This window comes from Passer domesticus, chromosome 8 (genome assembly GCF_036417665.1).
Source record: "Passer domesticus isolate bPasDom1 chromosome 8, bPasDom1.hap1, whole genome shotgun sequence".
NCBI lineage: Eukaryota > Metazoa > Chordata > Aves > Passeriformes > Passeridae > Passer > Passer domesticus.
The window spans coordinates 2,163,009-2,184,584 of NC_087481.1; the positions used below are offsets into that span (position 1 = coordinate 2,163,009).

Below are 21,576 nucleotides of genomic sequence, written 5' to 3' on the forward strand. Positions count from 1 at the left end.
TGTGCCTTGTCAGGGGCTGGGGCTCAGGCCTTGGGCCTTTGCATTCCTGAAACACATCCAGGTTTGCTCAGCACCAGAGACACCTTTGCCCTGTTTGTCTCCACCTGTCATTACTGCCTCCAGTGTTCTGCTCTACCTGGAACCTGGGGACACTTTCACATGAGTTGTGACCCTCCTTGGGACCCATTAGAAGTCAAAGAAAATTTGGAGTTTGAATCTGATTTGGAGTTCTTGAGAAGTTCTTTGAGCACACACTGAGGGACTGAGTCTGATGCAAAGAGCACCAAAGCCCCAGAGGGTCATTAAAGTCCTGCTGCTGTGTCTGTGCTGCTGAGCTGGGCCGGGCTCCTGGCCCAGAGGCAGCTCCTGGCAAGGGCAGTGCTGCAGAGAGACAGCTCTGGCCAGGAGCAGCTCCTGGGCACAGCCCAACAGGGCTGGGGCACTGCCAGGGCAGCTCAGGGACACCAGCAGGGCACAGCCAGAGCTGACAGGGGCTCAGCACTGGCAGGGGCTGGGGGATGTCCCAGAGGGAGATGTGTCACAGCAGCACCTCTGTGGCTGTGTCATGGAGGCACAGGGCAGCTGTGATGTCAGCAAGGGGCTGTGTGGCAGCACAGAGTGGGCTGTGTGAGGTCACAGACTGGGCTGTGACATCACAGAGTTTGTTGTGTGAGGTCACTGAGTAGCTGCAGCATCATAGAGGAGACTGTGTGACAACACAGAGCAGGCTGTGACATCATGGCATGGCTGTATGACACCATAGAGGCGACTGAGGTCAAAGTGTGTGCTGTGACATTAGAGAGTGGCAGCATGACATAACAGAGAGTGTTTTGTGACATCACTGAGGGGGTTGTGACATCACAGAGCTGTCTGTGACATCATGGAGTAGGGTATGAGGCGATAGAGCAGATCCGGACGTAACAGCTGGTGGCTCTGTGACATCAGCGAGTGGGTTGTGACATCACTAGGCGGCTGTGTAACATCCTAGAGAAGACTGTGACATCACAGAACAGACTGTGACATCCCAAAGCAACTTTCTGACATCACAGAGTCTTCTGGGACATCACAATGCAGCTGCATGACATTCCAGGGTGACATCCCAGAATTGGCTCTGTGACAAAACAAGGGTGCTGTACGACATCCCAGAGTGGGCTGAGACATCACAGGTGGCTGTGTTACATCATAGGGTGCTCTGTGACATCACAGGATGCTGTATGAGATCACAGGTGGCTGTGTGGCATCCGAGGGGCTGTGTGACATCACAGGGTGGCTGCTTGTCCCTGCTCAGCAGCCTGGCAGGGGCTGCCCCATGGTGCTGCCCTTGGCATTACACATCCCCACATCCCAGTGCCCATCCCGGGCAGAGCCCTGAGCAAGGAGGGAGGGACAGGATCTGCCTTGTCAGGGGCTGGAGCTCAGGCCTTGGGCCTTTGCATTCCTGAAACACATCCAGGTTTATTCAGCACCAGAGACACCTTTGCCTTGTTTGTCCCCATCTGTCATCACTGCCTCCAGTGTTCTCCTCTGACTGGAACCTGGGGACACTTTCTCAGTCATGTCCCTCAGTGGGACCCATTAAAACTTCAAGAAACTTTGGAGTTTCAATTTAACTTTGAGTTCTGGAGAAGTCTTTGGAAGGCTCTCTCAGGGACTGAGTCTGATGTAAACAACACCCAAGTCCCAAGAGGGTCATTAAAGTCTTTGTTCTGTGTCTGTACTGCTGAGCTTTAAAGGAACAGCTCTTCCCAGGACCAGCTCCTCTCCCAGCCCAGCAGGGCTGAGGGCTCTGCCTGCTGGCACTGAGGGGACAGGAGCCTGGCAGAGACAGGCTGAGGAAGTCATTGAGCTGAAACTTCACTTGGGGAAAGATCTTCACAGCCCTCCACATGGTGAGTCAGTGGATGCAGGGCAATGTCCCCTGGAGGGATCTCCTGAAGCCAGCACACCCCACAGCCTGGGCAATGTGCCAGGAGGACTCTCCCAATTTCTCTGTGGCAGGGGAGCAGGAGGAGGAGGATGTGCTGCAGAGCAGGGCTGCCCTGGGCACCCTCAGAGGGACAGGGCAGGACGGCTCCTGCTGCCAGGGACGGCTGCAGGGGCTGAAGCTGGGGCTGCAGCCAGGACTGCCCAGGGCTGTCCTGCAGAGCCGGGCCTGCAGCCCTCAGGGCTCTTGGCCAGCCCAGGGGATGTGCCACCTGCCAGGGGCAGCTCTCAGCCTGCCTGGCAGCTCCCCATGGACACTGCAGGGGAGCTGTGGGGGCAAGGAGTGACTCCTGCCAGGGCAGGTCCTGCTGCAGTGGAGAGGGTGCTGTGTGGGCCAGGGCTGCTCAGAGCTCCAGCTCATGCCCAGCTCATTCCTGAGGGGACTTTTCATGAGCTCATTCAGGGCAGGGGTTTCCTGCTTGTGTCTCTGCTTTCCTGAATCTGTGCTCCTACTTTTCCCTGGCTCAGCTTGGTGGCAATGGAAACTCATCTGTGCAGGGCAGAGCAGGGGCTGAGGCTCTTAAACCATCACCCTGAGTTTTTCTGGGAACCTCAGCAAGTGCCCCCCCCACCCTCCCCAGCCTCCAGGCCCCTCCAGCATCACCTTTCCATAGTGCCCAGGCTGGGGGAGCTGTTCTTTAATCCCTGCAGCCCTGAGCAGCTGCAGGGCAGAGCTGGCCCAGGGGCTGGGCTGGGCTCTGGCAGCTCTGGCAGGGAAGGAGCCCGGGGCCACAGGAGCAGCTCGGGCTGGCACAGCTCCAGCAGCAGAGCTGTGGGCACGGAGGGAGGGAGGCAGTGCTGAGGGAAGCCCTGCTGCAGGGCAGATGTGGCACTGCCAGCCCTGCCCTGCAGGGCAGACACTGCCCTGAGCAGCACAGCTCTTGTGTCCCCTCCCAGCCAGCACAGCCCTCAGCCCGGGGGCTCAGGGCCCTCAGTCCCTGCTGGGCTGGCAGAGCAGCAGCAGAGATGAAGGGCATCTCTCCTGCCATGTGCCCATTCCTGCTGACAGGGCCTGAGGGCCACTGCCCTGCCCTGGTGCTGCCTGGCAGGGGCTGTGCAGGGCTGGGCAGTGAAAGGCTTTTCCTCAGGCCCAGCTCTCTCTCTCCTTGCCTTGCCCAGGTGCTCCTGGCATTGCTGAGGGGCTCTCTGGGATGGCAGTTCCAGCTGCAGGGTCAGGCCCAGCCCTTGGGCTCCTCCTGTGCAGGCTGAGCTCAGCACTGGGGTGTCCCAGCTCCCTGTGCCCGGGGAGCTCTGGGCAGGGCAGGCTGGCAATGAGCCAACTCTCCTCAAGCAATGCCATGGACAGGACCCTTGGTGTGTCCTCGGGATGCCATCCAAGCTGTGAGCTGCCTCCAGGGGACCCTGGGGGACAGGAATGTCCTTGGCCAGAGTGGGGCTGAGACTCTGAGAAAGGCTGAGCCAGTTTGCTCTGCTGTGGGTCCCTCTGCTCTCAGCTGTGTCAGGCTGATTTCCAGGGCAGCACAGGGACTCCCCTGGATCTCAAAAGGGCAGCTGGGGACAGATGGGGTGACAGAGCAGCTCCACTCACCCTTCACTTAGTCACAGCCACTGCTTTTGCATTGCTCAGTTCTCTTTGACCTCCCTGGGCACAGCAGGAAACCCTCTCAAACTGCCTTTGGCCGTCACCATTCCTTAGCCCTGGGACAGGAGATGCTGCCGAGATCCTCTGCCTCAGGACCAGTTTGGGCTGATGAAATCCAAGCCCAGGACTGGCCCCTGTCCCTGTTCCCATGACCCCACTGCTGTAGAATAGAGCTGACTCCTTGGTGTCCATGGGCAGAGCCCCTGCTCATCATAGAAACAGGGCCAGATCCCAGCAGAGCTCCAGGAACAGGGCTGAAGGAAGGGCTCTGAGAAAAGGAAAATTGGGTGGCACAGAGCAGCAGGGGGAGGGCTGGGAGAAAGGGCTTGAACATTGTTCAACAAAGTCAGCCCTGACTCGTCACTGTGTCCTCCTTGAACAGGAATGCATGGCCAGAGTGAAGAAATGTCCAACAGCAGCTCCATCAGCCACTTCCTCCTGCTGGCATTGGCAGACACGCGGCAGCTGCAGCTCCTGCACTTCTGCCTCTTGCTGGGCATCTCCCTGGCTGCCCTCCTGGGCAACGGCCTCATCATCAGCGCCGTAGCCTGCGGCCACCACCTGCACACGCCCATGTTCTTCTTCCTGCTCAACCTGGCCCTCAGCGACCTGGGCTCCATCTGCACCACTGTCCCCAAAGCCATGCACAATTCCCTCTGGGACACCACCACCATCTCCTACACAGGATGTGCTGCACAGGTCTTTTTCTTTCTGTTCTTCATCTCAGCAGAGTATTTCCTCCTGACCATCATGTGCTACGACCGCTACGTGTCCATCTGCAAACCCCTGCACTACGGGAGCCTCCTGGGCAGCAGAGCTTGTGTCCACATGGCAGCAGCTGCCTGGGCCAGTGCCTTTCTCAATGCTCTGCTGCACACAGCCAATACATTTTCCCTGCCCCTGTGCCATGGCAATGTCCTGGGCCAGTTCTTCTGTGAAATCCCTCAGATACTCAAGCTCTCCTGCTCCAAATCCCACCGCAGGGAACTTCGGCTTCTTGCTCTTAGTGCTTTTTTGGTATCTGGCTGTTTTGTGTTCATTGTTTTCTCCTATGTGCAGATCTTCAGGGCTGTGCTGAGGATCCCCACTGAGCAGGGACGGCACAAAGCCTTTTCCACCTGCCTCCCTCACCTGGCCGTGGTAACCCTGTTCTTCAGCACTGGCATATTTGCCCACCTGAAGCCTGCTTCCATCTCCTCCCCATCCCTGGATCTGGTCCTGTCAGTTCTGTATTCTGTGGTGCCTCCATCCCTGAACCCCCTCATCTACAGCCTGAGGAACCAGGAGCTCAAGGCTGCAGTGAGGAGACTGATGAATGTATGGTTTCGGAATCATTAAACTGCTGGCCAATTTCTGAAAATCATTTGTAATAAAAGTAATTTTTGATATTTCTTGTTGGTTTCATTTTGGAAGTTCTTTTCCCTTTGTTTAGACTTTTAATCTTGTCCACAAAGAAATGTCATTGTTTGTGCCACTTCTCATTTTGTTTCTCACCATCTCCCCTGTGTCACACATTTTTCAATGAGGGGCTGTGCTCTCGGTGGCTTTAAAGGAAAGAAAGGAACACCCAGCAGATTTCTCTGCAGAGATGCCCTTTTGTTGCCATCTCTGCAGCTGCAGCAGCAATGTCTGTGTGCAGAGCTGGGGGCAGATGAGTGCTGGCCCAGCAGCTGTGCCCAGCAGCAGCAGCAGCACTTGGTGTTGCCAGTGCTGCTGCCGTGGCCCTGCCCCGCTGCCCTGGTGGCCCTGGTGTTGCTGCAGGGCCTGAGTGCTCTCGGGGCCGGGCACAGTCCTGGGGGTGGCAGTGCCGGGGCTGCAGCAGGGACAGGCCATGGGCACTGCTGGGGCAACGCTGACGCCTCAGGCCAGGCCCTGGGGGCTCCAGGCTCCTTGCCCAGGCTCTCTCAAGAACATGGCCAGGCCAATGCTCAGCACAGAAAAGCCCCAGGCTGAGCAGCCCCAGGCTGGCCGTGGGCAGGCTGGGGGCAAACAGCATGGCTGGGGCTGTGCAAGGGCCCTGGGGGAGACGGGAAGGAGCAGCAGAGCAGGGGCTGATCCATCCCCAGTGCACTGCACAGCCCAGGGCAGCGTCCCAGAGCGTCCTGATGGAGCTGCCAACAACATCCCCCCTCTGCAGCCCTGGCCTCTCCCCCAGCTCACACAGGTGCCGCATCCTTGCAGGCACAGTCACGGCAGCACTGGCTCAGGAGCCCCTGTTTGCATTGCACAGAGCAGGCAGGAGCACCCCCATGCTGCTGCTGTGGGGACATGAACCTGAGGGAGCACAAATGCCATCAGCCGCTGGGGCCAGCAAGGGCTGGGGGACACCAGGGAAACCACTCAGCTTTGTCCTGGCCTGTGCAGTCAGACAGAAACTTTGTTCCCATCAGCTGGGAGTTTCCTGTCCCTCTGTAGATGGTGTTCCACAGAGCCAAGGCTGCCTGGCAGCCACCCCAAAACTGCCACAAGCATTTCCTTTGCTTCACCTTTGCCTTTTTTATTCTTCCTGCTAAAAATTTCTTCCTATTGCCCAGCCCTGTCCCCACTGTTATGAATAGAAAGTTGTATTTTTTTTAAGTTTCAGAGTTAAAAAAACCAAGCCAGACCGAGTCAGCCTCCTTTAGGTTCCCTGCGAAGAAAAGCCCTTAATCACTCGTTGATGGCGGGTGATTAACTGATTGTTTCCCTGATGCTGGCCGTATGCCAAGGAGATACCAAGGGAAACCCTCCAGGGTAAAGAGATGGGCAGTGACACCAGAAACAACATGCAAATGACAAATGCAGTGCACCCTGGGTTTTTACAGTTTTACAGTTTTTATAAGAAAAACCCCTAAAATCATGAGCCAATAAGTGACTTAAAGTGACGTCTAAGGATGGGAGCATTGTCCCGTACCTGCTTGAATCTTTTTATTTCTCACCCTAACCTGAAAAGAAACTGATTAAAGAGACCCCCCGGGTTTCTAAACCAACAAACCAAGGACTCAACGACTCTCCCGTGAGGACAGAGTCCCCAGTTCTGCCTGCAGACCAGCGGACAAAACTGCATCATCCTCCTGCTTTGTGCCACGCCTGGGAGCAGCAGCAGCGAGGGCGCAACCCGTCGATTTCTTCCCACCTGAGCTGATTTTTCTTAATAAAGGCATTAAAAAGGAGAAAGATCTCCTGCCCATTTATTTCAGCTTGGGGACTCGTCCGGGATAGCCACGCCTGAAGAGGACACCAGGACTGGGACGGCCGCCCACCCTGGACCTGCAGGACAGCTGGCTATCAGGACCAGAGAAGATCAGCTTAGGACAGTGACACGGAGCAGCGTCGGATAGGTGAGAATATCCGGCGGCGGGAGAGGGAGGCGAGCGAGTGTGTGTGCGTGAGACGAGGGCCGGCAGCTCGGCCCCTCGAAGCGAGTGAGGACCCCTCAGTACCGCGGTTCCGCACCCCCGCGAGGGGGCCGGCCGGGAACAGGGGGAAGCGAGTGGAACTGGTGATTGAGGCGCCTCCAGAGGGGTAAAGAGGACCCCCCTCCGGGCGTGCGGAGGAAATAGCTGTGTGAGTGGCACACACCCCACCCCCCTCCGGGCGTGCGGAGGAAATAGCTGTGTGAGTGGCACGCACCCCACAGGACCCCCCTCCGGGCGTGCGGAGGAAATAGCTGTGTGAGTGGCACGCACCCCAAAGGCCCTGATACAGGTCCTAACGAAAGAAGTTAGGGTATCAGGCAGTTTGGCCCAGACAAAGGAGGTCGGGCGCCTCAGAAGCCAGGGTTTCGAGGTTTGACTGTTTGAGCCTTGGCAAGGGAAGGCCAAGGTCTCTCTAAGTCCTGACGAAGGAGGTCAGGCGAACCTCAGAGGTCAAGACCTCGAGGATGTTTTTTTGTATTTTGGTTGTTTGTTGAGTCTTGGCAAGAAAGCCAAGGTCTTAACAAAGTCCTGACGAAAAGGGTCAGTGAAATTGGAGTTTTGGCAGGAGGTCGAGACTTCTTAAATAAGATATATTTCCTTTAGAGAAAAAGACATCTTGTGATTTGGCAGAAAATAATGGGAGGGTGCGGTAGTAAGAAAAGTGGCCAAAGATTGAAGAATATACCTCCCCACAGTCCCCTAGGTGAACTATTAGAGAAATGGGACTTTATAGAAAGTACAGAAGGATTAGATAAAGTTAAGATGATTCATTACTGTTCAGAAGTGTGGCCAGAATTAGAAGTGCAAGGAGGATGGCCATGGTGTGGGACGAAAGACAAGTGGATGTGTCAACAGCTGAGTAATTATCTGACAGCTAGAGAAAATACTGATGCTGAGGTATTATTATATGTAGCTTGTTGGTTGAATGCTATACAGAAAGAAGGAGTGCAAATTTATAAAGTGCAGAGCAAGAAAGAAGGGAATGAAAGAGGAGATGCTAGAATTAAGGAAATTGGTAAAAGGTGGGACCCCCTAGACTACTTGCCTCCTGATGCCCCTCCACCTTATAACCCTCTCCTTCGAGCACCTCAAATAGCAGATCCAGCCCTTCTCCCCGCTGCCATGGGGGCCATTCCCTCACCACCCCCTTCGACTCCTTCAGCTGCTTCTGCACCACCACTAATACCTACTACACCTGCTGCATGCTCCACCTCTTCTCCAGCTCCATCTAACATGCACCCAAGCTCTTCTCCCCCTCCTACGGCAGTCCCTCCACCTCCTCCTAACTGTGACATAAATACCTCCTTATCTAATAACCCCTTATCACCAGGTATAGCTGTTGACTTACAGCAGGTCCAAGTTAATGCTATTACCCCTCAAGTGAACAATCTTGTGTCTGAAGATGGGCCATACTGTGGTACCCGATCCAAGACCTCCAAAGCAGAGAGACTTTTTCCCCTTAGAGAAGTTCCTATGGGAGGAGTAGCAGGAGGTGTTGGTTTTGTAAATGCTCCTCTAACTGCTTCTGAGGTGAGAGGATTCAAGAAGGAGTTAGGGAATTTAGTTGAAGACCCCGTGGGCATTGCTAACCAAGTGGATCAGTTTTTAGGTCCAAATTTCTACACTTGGGGAGAGATGAATTCCATTCTAAATATATTATTTTCCCCAGAAGAGTCCCGAATGATTAGGGCCGCAAGCATAAGAGTTTGGGAAAAAGATAACCGTCCAGGGCCCCAAGTGCCATCAGGAGAAGAAAAATTGCCACTAGTGGATCCCAATTGGAATCCTAACCAGGAGGAAGGGAGGAAGGCCATGATGGAGTACAGGTCCTTGATAATTCGAGGGATAAGAGAATCAATTCCCAAAGGAACCAATACAAAACTGGCATTTGAGAGTATACAAGAGAAAGATGAAACTCCTGCCACTTGGCTTAATCGCCTGAGGCGGAACTTTCAATTGTACTCCAAAACAGACCTGGACACCAGCGAAGGTGAAATGCTACTAAAAGTCCATTTTGTTACTAAATCTTGGCCTGATATACGAAGAAAATTGGAAAAGATTGAGGATTGGCAAGGAAAAGATATTAATGAGTTATTGAGGGAAGCATTGAAAGTGTATTTAAGGAGGGATGAAGAAAAAGCAAAGGCCAAAGCTAAGATCATGCTTGCTATAGCCAGAGAAAGTGTGGGAGCAAACAACTCTTTCCTACAGTACGAGGCCACAAAAGAGTGGGGGGGGCCACCACCAGCAGCAGGCAAGGATACACCAGTACTGTCAGGGACAGGAGGCATAGAGAGGCCTCGAGTCCCTTTGAGTGAAAGCTGCTGCTATTACTGTGGAGCAACTGGACCCCCCCCCCCCAAGACTGTTTAGCCTAAAGTTGTGAAACCTTTGCTAGCTTATCAAGATAGCAAAGGAAGCAGCTTTAAGACCAGAGGATCTGGTAAAAGGTTTTTTTTTTTAGCAGAAACCACACCCGAGTAGGGAAAAAGAAAAAAAGAACTCATATTTTGTGAAATTTAAAGTTACATCAAGGGATATGGGGGAGTGGTTAATATTTGACGGACGGGTGTTGCTAAACAAAGCACTTGCTGGGATAGTGCTAACAGAACTACAGAAACTAACCCACTGGGGAGTCCAAGGACTATGTGATTATTTCCTAAGAAATAACCTGTGCATAAGCGGATATGACCTAGCAAAAACAATTATAAAAGAGTGTTTAACTTGCCAAAAAGGTGAACCAGAATGAAATAGTGAATACCTTAGACTCAGACTGAGGTCCAAATTTGTGGCCCAAACATTGCAAATTATAATTGAAGCTTCAGGAATAAAGTGGAGATTGCATACTCTGTGGCACCCCCAGAGTTCTGGGAGGGTGGAACAAATGAACAAAATTCTCAAAAATGAATTGGCTAAAGTGTTTACCCCTAGCGCTCTTGCGCATCAAAATAAGACCCCGGTCTGATATAAGGATTTCACCTTATAAAATGATTTTCGGATTGCCATTCTTGTTAACACCCTATAGCACAGGAGACTACCTGGAAGGAGAAATTTGAAGGCCCCTTTCAGGTACTCCTCATCGCTAATTCGGCCGTGCGAACCAGAGAAAAAGGTTGGACTCACATTACGAGAATTAAAGGACCAGTCTCACCCCCGGGCATTGGACAAGATTCGTCAGTGTCCCCCTCTGGTATTGGACCAGATTTCACACCACCCTCACACTCTAACTCGGGACAGGATTCAACCACATCGGAAGTTAATTCAGCTGAGTATACTATTATAAAAGGACCAAATGACTTAAAATTGACATTCAAAAAGACTGATGAACTGCATAAGAAAAAAGTTTAGAATCATAACATGTCTTGAAGTGTTTTAAGAAATTTGTAAAAGTTAAAAATTGTTAATAAGTAATTCTGGTTAAGTCGGCCCAACTTGGTACCAAAGACCCCAGGTTAATCTTCTCCAGAGTGCTCCCCTAGGAGGGACCAAATTAGCAGGGACAGATCAAGAGAGGTTTAACCAGAGGAGCAAGAGACTCTAAAGAACTTGGAGACTTCTTCCCAGTAAAATCCTCAAGAGGCAAGGCCGGGTGGGCAGGCTGTGCAAGATGACCCATACCGGACTCTTGGGAAGGGTAGTAGTGCTGGCTCTGATTGCTGGTGGTGCTCTGGAGAGCCCAGGAGAGCTGTGCAATGAGTACTACCAACCTTTCTATGAGAAAGAAGTAAGCTCCTTGCTGAGAGTCCACAACAATTGTGTTAACCTCTCCCAATTGATCTTTTATCAAGAGAATAAGAAAATATATTGGATGACCCGGAACACCGCCACCTTTAGGCAGCCACTCCTGGGAGAGCACCCTGTAGGAGAAACCTGGTGGTGCTTTGAACGTGATGCTACTGAAGCAAACCTGGTAAATCTGGTAAAAGGAAAAAGTATTTCTAAATATTGGGAGGGCACGACAAAAATTAATCTTTTTCAGGAAACCCCTAAACACCTGTTTTGGGTCAATGGTACCACAACATCCACTGAATTGCCAAGAAGCTGGTCTAGTAGCAGCATCATTAAAATTATAAAACAAACTGTCTTTATAATACACAAAGAATCTGGATCAAGTTTAAGAGTTCCTATATATGAGGATTTGAGAAAAACAAAACTGAAAGAACAATATATGTTAAACAAAATTTTGAAACTACAATCAGAATTGGAAGTAATATCTAATCAGACCGCATTGGCTCTTAATCATATTAATGACCAACTCAACCAAACCAAAACAGTAGTTTATCAAATCAAATTAATTGTGGCAGTCATTAGAAACACTTTAAACGAAATAAAAGAACTAGCATATTTACAAAATCAAAAGACTCCTACACTTGATTCCAGTTGGTGGGATAATCTATGGATTTTAAAAAAAAATTGGAAAACTATAACTTTCACTGTGGGTACACTTGTTAGTCTGTTCTTATTTCCATGTTTAACAAAAATAGTGACATCTGCTGTACAGAATAACCTAAGGATCTCTAAAGGAATTAACCTGAAAAAACCAAAAAAGGTAATGAAGCTTAGTAAATATGATCACCCAAGTGCTGAAGAAATGTATAATCAATACAAAAAATATAGGAAATTCTATGAGCCAAAAATTATAAGTTGATGCAAGCTTAAGCTTGATCAAAGAAAAATAGGGGGGAACTGTTATGAATAGAAAGTTGTATTTTTTTTTAAGTTTCAGAGTTAAAAAAACCAAGCCAGACCCAGTCAGACTCCTTTAGGTTCCCTGTGGAAGAAAAGCCCTTAATCACTCGTTAATGGCGGGTGATTAACTGATTGTTTCCCTGATGCTAGCTGTATGCCAAGGAGATACCAAGGGAAACCCTCCAGGGTAAAGAGATGGGCAGTGACACCAGAGACAGCATGCAAATAAGAAACGCAGTGCACCCTGGATTTTTACAGTTTTACAGTTTTTATAAGAAAAACCCCTAAAATCACGAGCCAACAAGTGACTTAAAGTGATGTCTAAGGATGGGAGCATTGTCCCGTACCTGCTTGTATCTTTTTATTTCTCACCCTAACCCGAAAAGAAACTGATTAAAGAGACCCCCCGGGTTTCTAAACCAACAAACCGAGGACTCAACGACTCTCCCGTGAGGACAGAGTCCCCAGTTCTGTCTGCAGACCAGTGGACAAAACTGCATCATCCTCCTGCTTCGTGCCACGCCTGGGAGCAGCGGCGGCGAGGGCGCAACCCGTCGATTTCTCCCCACCTGAGCTGATTCTTCTTAATAAAGGCATTAAAAAGGAGAAAGATCTCCTGCCCATTTATTTCAGGGAGGACTGGGACATACTGGGGAGCCCTGGAACGCTGTGGGAGACACTGGGACATCCTGGGAGTGACATTGGGGAGGACTGGGACAACCTGGGAGCACAGGGAATGCTGAGGGGCAATCTGGGCAGAATGAGTTGGACTGCAAGGGTACACACTGGGACATACTGGGAGTGGTACTGGGGGATACTAGAGAAAACTGGGGATACTGGGAACATTGTGGGAAGGACTGGGGGACACTAGAGCATACTATGCATGGCACAGGGGGGAACTGGGAAGGACTGGGAATGTACTCATGGGTATTGGGAGGTACTGAAGGGGCACAGGCGCTGTACTGGGAATAAACTGGGCTGTACTGGGAGGGACTGGAGAGGGTGAATGGGTTGTTCCCGCCTCCACCGCCTCCCATTTGCCGAGGCTCCCGCCCATCAAAACCTGCTGCCAATCAGCGCCGGTGTGGGACTGTCGAAGGCGGTGCCTGGTGTCAGTGCCATATTTTCTATTTTCCATACAACTCCCGCCATGCCCTGCGGCCCGATAGCGCCCCACTGGAGCTGGGACTACAACGCCCGTCATGCCCCGCGCTCCACAGACCCCACCCCGGTATCCGCCCCCATCTGTTCCTTAAGTATCCCCAGACACTCCAGGATGCCTCAGTGCCCCTCAGAGCCCATTCGGGACCCCGCAAAAGAGTCCCCGGATCCCCTGAGTGCTCCCAGCCCCACAGATGCCCGGTACAGCCACTTCTGGGAATTCATCTCCTCTCATCCCCCGCAGCCCCAGAGCTCCTCATAGCACAGCCCCGCACCTAAAACTCGTGCCGTGCCCCGCGCCCTAAAGAGCCCAGTTGGAGCTCCCCAAGCGCCCCCCAGGTATTCCCGAACCATTTACGTTCCCCCCGAGGACCTCACGTCGCGGCTCGGGCCCTCAAGTGTCACCCCAAGTGCCTTCCTGAACCCCCAAACGCCGCGGTCCAGCCACTTCCGGGACTACAGCTCCCATCATGCTCCGCGGCGCAGGTACGGCGCTCTTCGAGCCGGGACTTCATCTCCCGTCATGCCCCGCCATCACCAAAAGCCATTGCAGCCGCGCCTACAACTCCCGTGATGCTCCGCGGCGCGGTTAAACCGTATTATACCCGTGCCTACAACTCCCATCACCCCCCGCGCCCCAGAGAGCCCCGTTCGAGCTCCCCAAGGGCTCGACCAGACCCCGAAGGGCCCCAAATTCCCCTCCCTGACCTCAAAGGGCCGCCCTGGACCCCCAAGTGCTCCCCCGGACCCAGAAATGTCCCTCAGAATCCCTGAGTGCCCCTCCAAGTGCCCACCTGGCTGCCCTAAGTGTCGTCCATACCCTCAAGTTCTTTCTAAATTCCCTCCCCAGACCCACAACTGCCTCAAATGTGCCCCAGAAATGTCTCTCTGGACACCAAAAGGCTCTCCCATGCCCCTGTCTGAGAAAAAGATGATAAAAACGATGACAAAATGGCTGGACATATTACTAATTACCATAAAGAGGAAGAAATAAATAGCCAATAGATCTTCATTAATTAAGGAAGGGGAATGTGCTACATAGAACCAAAGAACATTAATATTCTTGGCTACTAAAAATGTATAGATTTTTTATGCAAATATAAAAACTAGGTAAGAAAAACCACTGTTAATATTATAAATGAAAATCAATATATACATAATTAAATAATCACACAAAATAATGTGTTACAGAATAAAACAAAATAATAAATTACAGCAACATTTTTGGATATTTTGGGATGTCAGTCCCAGGTGGGTTATGACGGACATGGTGAGGTAGGGGGTGAAGAGCAGGTTGTCCAAACAGGGTCAGCCCAAAAAGGGCTCATTTGTCTCCATGCCCAGACTTCCTAAAAAGACATTCAGCATCAAGATCACTTTGGGAATGCTTCTATCACCTCTTCTCTGCAATGAAAAATAAAAACCAAACTCACATATGTGAATAAAAACCAAAAATCATGAGGTGCACTTTGTAATCTCCCTCCTTAACTCCAATCACTGCAGAAGCCCTGGAGACTTGAAGACAATTGAAGGGAGACAAAGAGCTCCTGAGGGCTTTCTGTGTTTTAATCAGCCCCACGGTGGATTTGGGGCTGGGTCCAGGAGCCTCAGGCACTGAGAGGAGGATGAAGAAGCTGCTCAAGGAGTCTGCAGCAAAACTCCAAGAACCTTCCAAGCTGTGCTTTGGGGAGGTTTCCTGCAATTCCCACTCCCAAGGAAAGCTGTGTCTCCTGCTGTTCATGAACAGAGAAGGGCTGGTGGGAGAAGTGCTGGTCAGAGGCTGTTTGGGGCACAGTCACCATGAAATTATGAGTTGTTTCAATATTCCATGAAAGAAGGTGGGGCATCAGAAATTTTTCTGCCCTGGACTTATAAGAGCAGACTTTGGCCTATTGAGGATGCAGATTTGGGGAGTAGCAAATCAGATACTGATTCTTTTAAGGGAAACAGCCCATAAAAACAACGAGTCCCAGGAAGGATGGAAACACTTCAATAAAGAAATCTTGAAGGAGCAAGAGTAGGCTGTCCCTCAGGTGCTCACAGGTGTCTCTGGGAGCAGATGGGATCCATCCTAGGGGGATGAGGGAGCTGGTGGATGAGCTCCCCAGGCTGCTCTCCATCATATACTATAAGATTTGGCTCAGCAGGGAGGTGCCAGAGGAGTGGAGGTGCCAATGTGAGCCCATCCCCAAGAAGGGCTGGAAGAAGGATCTGGGGAACTCCAGGCCTGTCAGCCTTACCTGGGTGCCTGGCAAGGTTTCCAACCTTGCTGATTCTGTTATACTCTGAAACCACCCTTGGAGCAGTTGCAGGATGAGCCCTGGGCCTCGTCTTCAGATCACCTTGGGAGCCATCACAGGGCACCCACAGGATGGCTGAAGGATCAGAGCCAGCCAGTGTGGATTCCAGTATCTGCACTGATGATCTGCATGAGGGGACTGAGTCCAGCATCAGTAAATTTGCAGATGACACCAAGCTGGGTGTGAGTGTGGATCTGCTGGAGGGTAGGAGGTCTCTGCAGAGGGACCTGGACAGGCTGGATCCAGGGCCCAAATCCAACCAGGTGAGGTTGAACAAGTCCCAGTGCCAGGTCCTGCACTTTGGCCACAACAACCCGTGCAGCACTACAGGCTGGTGACAGAGTGGCTGGACAGCAGCCAGGCAGAAAGGGACCTGAGGAATCAGCCCCTGCTCTGCTGCTCCTTCCCGTCTCGCCCAGGGCCCTTGCAGAGCCCCAGCCATGCTGTTTGCCCCCAGCCTGCCCACGGCCAGCCTGGGGCTGCTCAGCCTGGGGCTTTTCTGTGCTGAACATTGGCCTGGCCGTGTTCTTGAGAGAGCCTGGGCAAGGAGCCTGCAGCCCCCAGGGCCTGGCCTGAGGCGTCAGCGCTGCCCCAGCAGTGCCCATGGCCTGTCCCTGCTGCAGCCCCGGCACTGCCACCCCCAGGACTGTGCCCGGCCCCGAGAGCACTCAGGCCCTGCAGCAACACCAGGGCCACCAGGGCAGCGGGGCAGGGCCACGGCAGCAGCACTGGCAACACCAAGTGCTGCTGCTGCTGCTGGGCACAGCTGCTGTGCCAGCACTGATCTGCCCCCAGCTCTGCACACAGACATTGCTGCTGCAGCTCCAGAAAATGCAACAAAAGGGCATCTCTGGAGAAAACTCTGCTGGGAGATCCATTAGTACACTTAATGCGATCAAGAGCACAACCCCTCATTGACACTGTGTGTGAGTCACAGCAAAGTTGGCGAGAAACAATATCAAAAATGGCACCAAGAAATGGCATTTTTTTTGTGTACAATATTAAAAACTAAAACAATGGAATTAAAAGAACAAACAAACCACCAAACTGAATAAGACCCATTAAAGATTACTTTTATTACAAGTGACTTACAGAAACTGCCAAGCATTTTAATGTCTCTGAAACCATCCAATCATCAGTCTCCACATTGCAGCCTTTAGCTCCTGGTTCCTCAGGCTGTAGATGAGGGGGTTCAGAGCTGGAGTCACAACTGAGTACAGAACTGACACTGTCAAATCCAGGGATAAGGACGAAATGGAGGGGGGCTTCATGTAGGCAAAAAATGAGGTGCTGACAAATAGGGAGACCACAGCCAGGTGAGGGATGCAGGTGGAAAAGGCTTTGTGCCGTCCCTGCTCAGAGGGGATCCTAAGCACTACCCTGAAGATCTGCACATAGGAGAAAACAATGAACACAAAACAACCAAATGCTAACAAGGTAGTGAAAACAGAAACCCCAACTTCCCTGAAGTAAGAGTGTGAGCAGGAGAGCTTGAGGATGTGTGGGATTTCACAGAAGAACTGGCCCAGGGCATTGCCATGGGACAGGGGCAGGGAAAATGTATGGGCTGTGTGCATGAGAGCATTGAGAAAGGCACTGGCCCAGGCAGCTGCTGCCATGTGGGCACAAGCTCTGCTGCCCAGGAGGGTCCCGTAGTGCAGGGGTTTGCAGATGGACACGTAACGGTCGTAGCACATGGTGGTCAGGAGGGAAAACTCTGCTCCAGGGAAGAAGATAATCAGAAAAACCTGTGCAGCACATGCTGTGTAGGAGACGTTGCTGGTGTCCCAGAGGGAATTGTGCATGGCTTTGGGGACAGTGGTGCAGATGGAGCCCAGGTCGCTGAGGGCCAGGTTGAGCAGGAAGAAGAACATGGGCGTGTGCAGGTGGTGGCCGCAGGCTACGGCGCTGATGATGAGGCTGTTGCCCAGGAGGGCAGCCAGGGAGATGCCCAGCAAGAGGCAGAAGTGCAGGAGCTGCAGCTGCCACATGTCTGCCAATGCCAGCAGGAGGAAGTGGATGATGGAGCTGCTGTTGGACATTTGCTGTCTTGGAGTATGGGTATTTATAGAGGATTGGCACCTGTCTGGCAAGGAAATGGCACTGCCAGATTGGACATTTCTTCATTCTGGTAATCATGGACTGTTGAAAGAAGACATTGACAAATTGGGACCAACTTCTCGGAGTCAATCCTATGTATTTTACTTGGAATCCCCTCAAAATTACTTCTGTTCCTATGAGGGAATTTTCCTAAATTTTTTTTTTTTTCGTTTGGGTGTGTGCTGCTGAGTTACTGCCTCATCTTCAGCACTGCTGTCAGACTGACCGCTGGGTGCCCACGGGGAAAACAGGGCTCCCTGTGTAGTCAGGACAGTCAGACCAGGTAGAACCACACAGGTGCCCTTTGATAATTTCATCTCCAACTATTTCAGGTTGATCAAATGTAAATCATGCTTAAAAAATAAAGTGGACTTTTTGAAAGTTTCAGTTTCAAAGTAAATTTCTCTAAACACTTCTCCCTTTCCCTGTGCAGCTGGACAGGAAGGTATACCAAGGGCCGGTCTGGCTGTCTGCTGCCTGCAGTTGTGCCTATTTGGAGCTGTTTCTCTCTACCCGAGCCTTGTCCCTGCCAGTGCTGCCAGAGCCCAGCCCAGCCCTGGGAACTCAGCTCTGCCCTGCAGACCCCTCCCAGCACAGGGCACTGCCCTGGGGCATCTCCCTGGCAGCAGGGCCTTAAGGGCAGGGCAGACAAACAGAGATGCTGCAAGCCAAGGTGCTGCTGCTGCTGTCTGTAGGGAGAGGAGGCTGAGGAGGCACTTTCTGAGGGAAATCTGAGGCACATCTGCTGATGCCCAGGCTGACAGTGCAGGAGTTTCAGTGACACAGCCAAAGCTGACAGCCCCTTCCCTTTAGGAGAAAGCTGAGAGCAGCCCTGGCCATGCAGCACCATCTCCACAGCAGGAGGAATCTGCCCTGATGGGGGTCGCTCCTGCCACCTCCAACTTCTGCCCTGCAGTGTCCATGGGGAGCTGCCACGCAGGCTGAGAGCTGCCCCTGGCAGGTGGCACATCCCCTGGGCTGGCCAAGAGCCCTGAGGGCTGCAGGACCTGCTCTGCAGGACAGCCCTGGCAGCCCTGGCTGCAGCCCCAGCTTCACCCCCTGCAGCCATCCCTGGCAGCAGGAGCCGTCCTGCCCTGTCCCTCTGATGGTGCCCAGGGCAGCCCTGCTCTGCAGCACATCCTCCTCCTCCTGCTCCCCTGCCACAGAGAAATTGGGAGAGTCCTCCTGGCACATCCCCCAGGCTGTGGGGTGTGCTGGCTTCAGGAGATCTCGCCAGGAGCACAGGGGACATTGCCCTGCATCCACTGACTCACCATGTGGAGGGCTGTGAAGATCTTTCCCCCAGTGAAGTTTCATCTCAATGACTTCCTCAGCCTGTCTCTGCCTGGCTCCTGTCCCCTCAGTGCCTGCAGGCAGAGCCCTCAGCCCTGCTGGACTGGGAGAGGAGCTGGTCCTGGGAAGAGCTGTTCCTTTAAAGCTCAGCAGCACAGACACAGAACAAAGACTTTAATGACCCTCTTGGGACTTGGGTGTTGTTTACATCAGACTCAGTCCCTGAGAGAGCCTTCCAAAGACTTCTCCAGAACTCAAAGTTAAATTGAAACTCCAAAGTTTCTTGAAGTTTTAATGGTTCTCATTGAAGGACACAACTGAGAAAGTGTCCCCAGGTTCCAGTCAGAGCAGAACACTGCAGGCAGTGATGACAGCTGGGGACAAACAAGGCAAAGGTGTCTCTGGTGCTGAATAAACCTGGATGTGTTTCAGGAATGCAAAGGGCCAAGGCCTGAGCCCCAGCCCCTGGCCAGGCAGATCCTGTCCCTCCCTCCTTGCTCAGAGCTCTTCCTGGGATGGGCACTGGCATGTGGGGATGTGCAATGCCAAGGGCAGCACCATGGGCTGGCCCCTGCCAGGCTGCTGAGCAGGGACAAGCAGCCACCCTGTGATGTCACACAGCCACCTGTGATCTCATACAGCATCTTGTGATGTCACAGAGCACCCTATGATGTAACACAGCCACCTGTGATGTCACAGCCCACTCTGGGATGTCATACAGCACCCTTGTTTTGTCACAGAGCCAATTCTGGGATGTCACCCTGGAATGTCATGCAGCTGCATTGTGATGTCCCAGAAGACTCTGTGATGTCAGAAAGTTGCTTTGGGAAGTCACAGTCTGTTCTGTGATGTCACAGTCTTCTCTATGATGTTACACAGCCACCTAGTGATGTCACAACCCACTCGCTGATGTCACAGAGCCACCAGCTGTTACGTCCGGATCTGCTCTATCGCCTCATACCCTACTCCATGATGTCACAGACAGCTCTGTGATGTCACAACCCTCTCAGTGATGTCACAAAACCCTCTCTGTTATGTCATGCTGCCACTCTCTAATGTCACAGCACACACTTTGATGTCACAGCCTGCTCTATGATGTCATACAACCATGCCATGATGTCACAGCCTGCTCTGTGTTGTCACACAGTCTCCTCTATGATGCTGTAGCTGCTCAGTGACCTCACACAACAAACTCTGTGATGTCATGGCCCAACCTGTGACCTCACCCAGCCCACTCTGTGCTGTCACACAGCCCCTTGCTGACATCACAGCTGCTCTGTGCCTCTAGGACACAGCCACAGAGGTGCTGCTGTGACACAGCCCCCTCTGGGACATCCCCCAGCCCCTGCCAGTGCTGAGCCCCTGTCAGCTCTGGCTGTGCCCTGCTGGTGTCCCTGAGCTGCCCTGGCAGTGCCCCAGCCCTGCTGGGCTGTGCACAGGAGCTGCTCCTGGCCAGAGCTGTCTCTCTGCAGCGCTGCCCTTGCCAGGAGCTGCCTCTGGGCCAGGAGCCCGGCCCAGCTCAGCAGCACAGACACAGCAGCAGGACTTTAGTGACCCTCTGGGGCTTTGGTGCTCTTTGCATCAGACTCAGTCCCTTGGAGTGTGCTCAAAAAGCTTCTCAAGAACTCCAAGTTAAGCTGAAACATAGACATTTCTTGTAGTTTAAATGGGGTCCACTGAGGGACATAACTCATGTGAATGTGTCCCCAGGTTCCAGGTAGAGCCGAACACTGGAGGCAGTGGTGACAGCTTCAGACAAGGAAGGGAAAGGTGCCTCTGGTGCTGAGTAAACCTGGATGTGTTTCAGGAATGCAAAGGGCCAAGGCCTGAGCTCCAGCCCCTGGCAAGGCAGATCCTGTCCCTCCCTCCTTGCTCAGGGCTCTTCCCGGGATGGGCTCTGGCATGTGGGGATGTGCAATGCCAAGGGCAGCACCATGGGGCGGCCCCTGCCAGGCTGCTGAGCAGGGACAAGGAGGCAATGAGGCCCCACGCCTGCAAGGGTCACTTGTCTCCTCCTCCTGGCTCAGGCCCAGGGCCAGCAGCCATGGCCCAAAGTGCTGCCCAAGTTGGCTCTGTCAGGGCCTTGCAGCTGCTGCCCATCCCTGTGCCCTGTGCAGCCCAGGCTGTCCTACGGTGTCCCTGCCCTGTGCCTCTGTCCCTGCAGGCTGTTGTCATCCCCCGGCTGCCCCACCTGGCTGGCCCCTTCCTTTGCTGACAGCTCTGCCTCCTGCCTGCCTCTGCCTGCCCACACAAAGCCTTGGGCTGCTCCAGGCTCCTTCTGGGGGATGTATTGCACCACAGCCCTGCCCGGGAGGAAAATTCCTGTTTCCTGGCGTCCAGTCTGGGCTTCCTAAGCTGCCCTTGGTGTCATTATCTCTTTCTCTGGCTGTTTTATACAATAAAGAAAAACTCCGAAATGTGTGAAACCACCCTTTAATCCCTCCCCGGCTACTCTTATTCTGTCCTCAGTCTCCACACCACTGAGCCCAGAGTCTGCCGCCTCTCACTGCTGGTTATGGGATGAGGCCTCCAAACCTCATCTTGACAGGTTTTTGGGTCCTCTCCAAGGTCTGTGAAAATGAAAACAGTGGTCAAAGTTATTTTCTCCCAAATCTTGCAGTGACAGAACAAGGCTCAATATCTCTGAACTGAATGAGGGTGGATTTACATTTGCTAGAAGGAGGAAATATTTTACAATGAGGAGAGTGCACGAAACTGCAACTGTGTTCTTCCACAGAATTGGATTCCCCATCTCAGGAATTATCCAAGAGCAGGACCTTTGTGCAGCCTGACCCAGTGAAACCCTCTCATCCCCAAGGACAGAATTCCTGTTGTGTGGGTTCTCTGATGTGCTGGGTGCCCTCACAACGCTTCTGGCCAGAATGTCTGCTGAGGACAGCCAGGCTGCTGCAGGGGCAGTGACCTCACAGCCGTCACCATGGCAGCCCTGTCCCCTGGGCCTGGCTCTCCCCTTTCCTCTGCCCCTGCCTTGTCTCTGCTGGCATGAAGAGTTTTGTCACTCATATCTTGTCCCCAAGGTGCTGGGGCC

At 52.6% G+C, this 21,576-nt stretch overlaps 3 protein-coding genes across 3 annotated transcripts in view; 1 reads left to right on the plus strand and 2 right to left on the minus strand.

Moving 5' to 3' along the window:
• The window catches only part of LOC135306049 (zinc finger protein 420-like), a 415,160-nt gene that overhangs the window by 391,262 nt on the left and 2,322 nt on the right, over positions 1 to 21,576 (minus strand). The window lies entirely within an intron of this gene.
• LOC135305941 (olfactory receptor 14C36-like) lies at positions 3,992 to 4,924 on the plus strand. The gene has a single exon (XM_064429518.1). The coding sequence runs from the start codon at positions 3,992 to 3,994 to the stop codon at positions 4,922 to 4,924; it is 933 nt and encodes a 310-aa protein (XP_064285588.1).
• On the minus strand, positions 16,244 to 16,939 carry LOC135305942 (olfactory receptor 10C1-like). The gene is made up of 2 exons (XM_064429519.1): positions 16,781 to 16,939; positions 16,244 to 16,522 (listed from the first exon to the last, which is right to left on the minus strand). The coding sequence occupies exons 1-2, from the start codon at positions 16,937 to 16,939 to the stop codon at positions 16,244 to 16,246; spliced, it is 438 nt and encodes a 145-aa protein (XP_064285589.1).

What these genes read in the sequence shown, in the direction of transcription:
- LOC135305942 (XM_064429519.1), bottom strand. Translation starts at nt 16,939, where the DNA reads ATGCACAATTCCCTCTGGGACACCAGCAACGTCTCCTACACAGCATGT. An exon ending in AACCCCTGCACTACGGGACC is followed by an intron (nt 16,523 to 16,780) that starts CTCCTGGGCAGC and finishes TCCTATGTGCAG; the next exon opens with ATCTTCAGGGTAGTGCTTAG.
- LOC135305941 (XM_064429518.1), top strand. Translation starts at nt 3,992, where the DNA reads ATGTCCAACAGCAGCTCCATCAGCCACTTCCTCCTGCTGGCATTGGCA.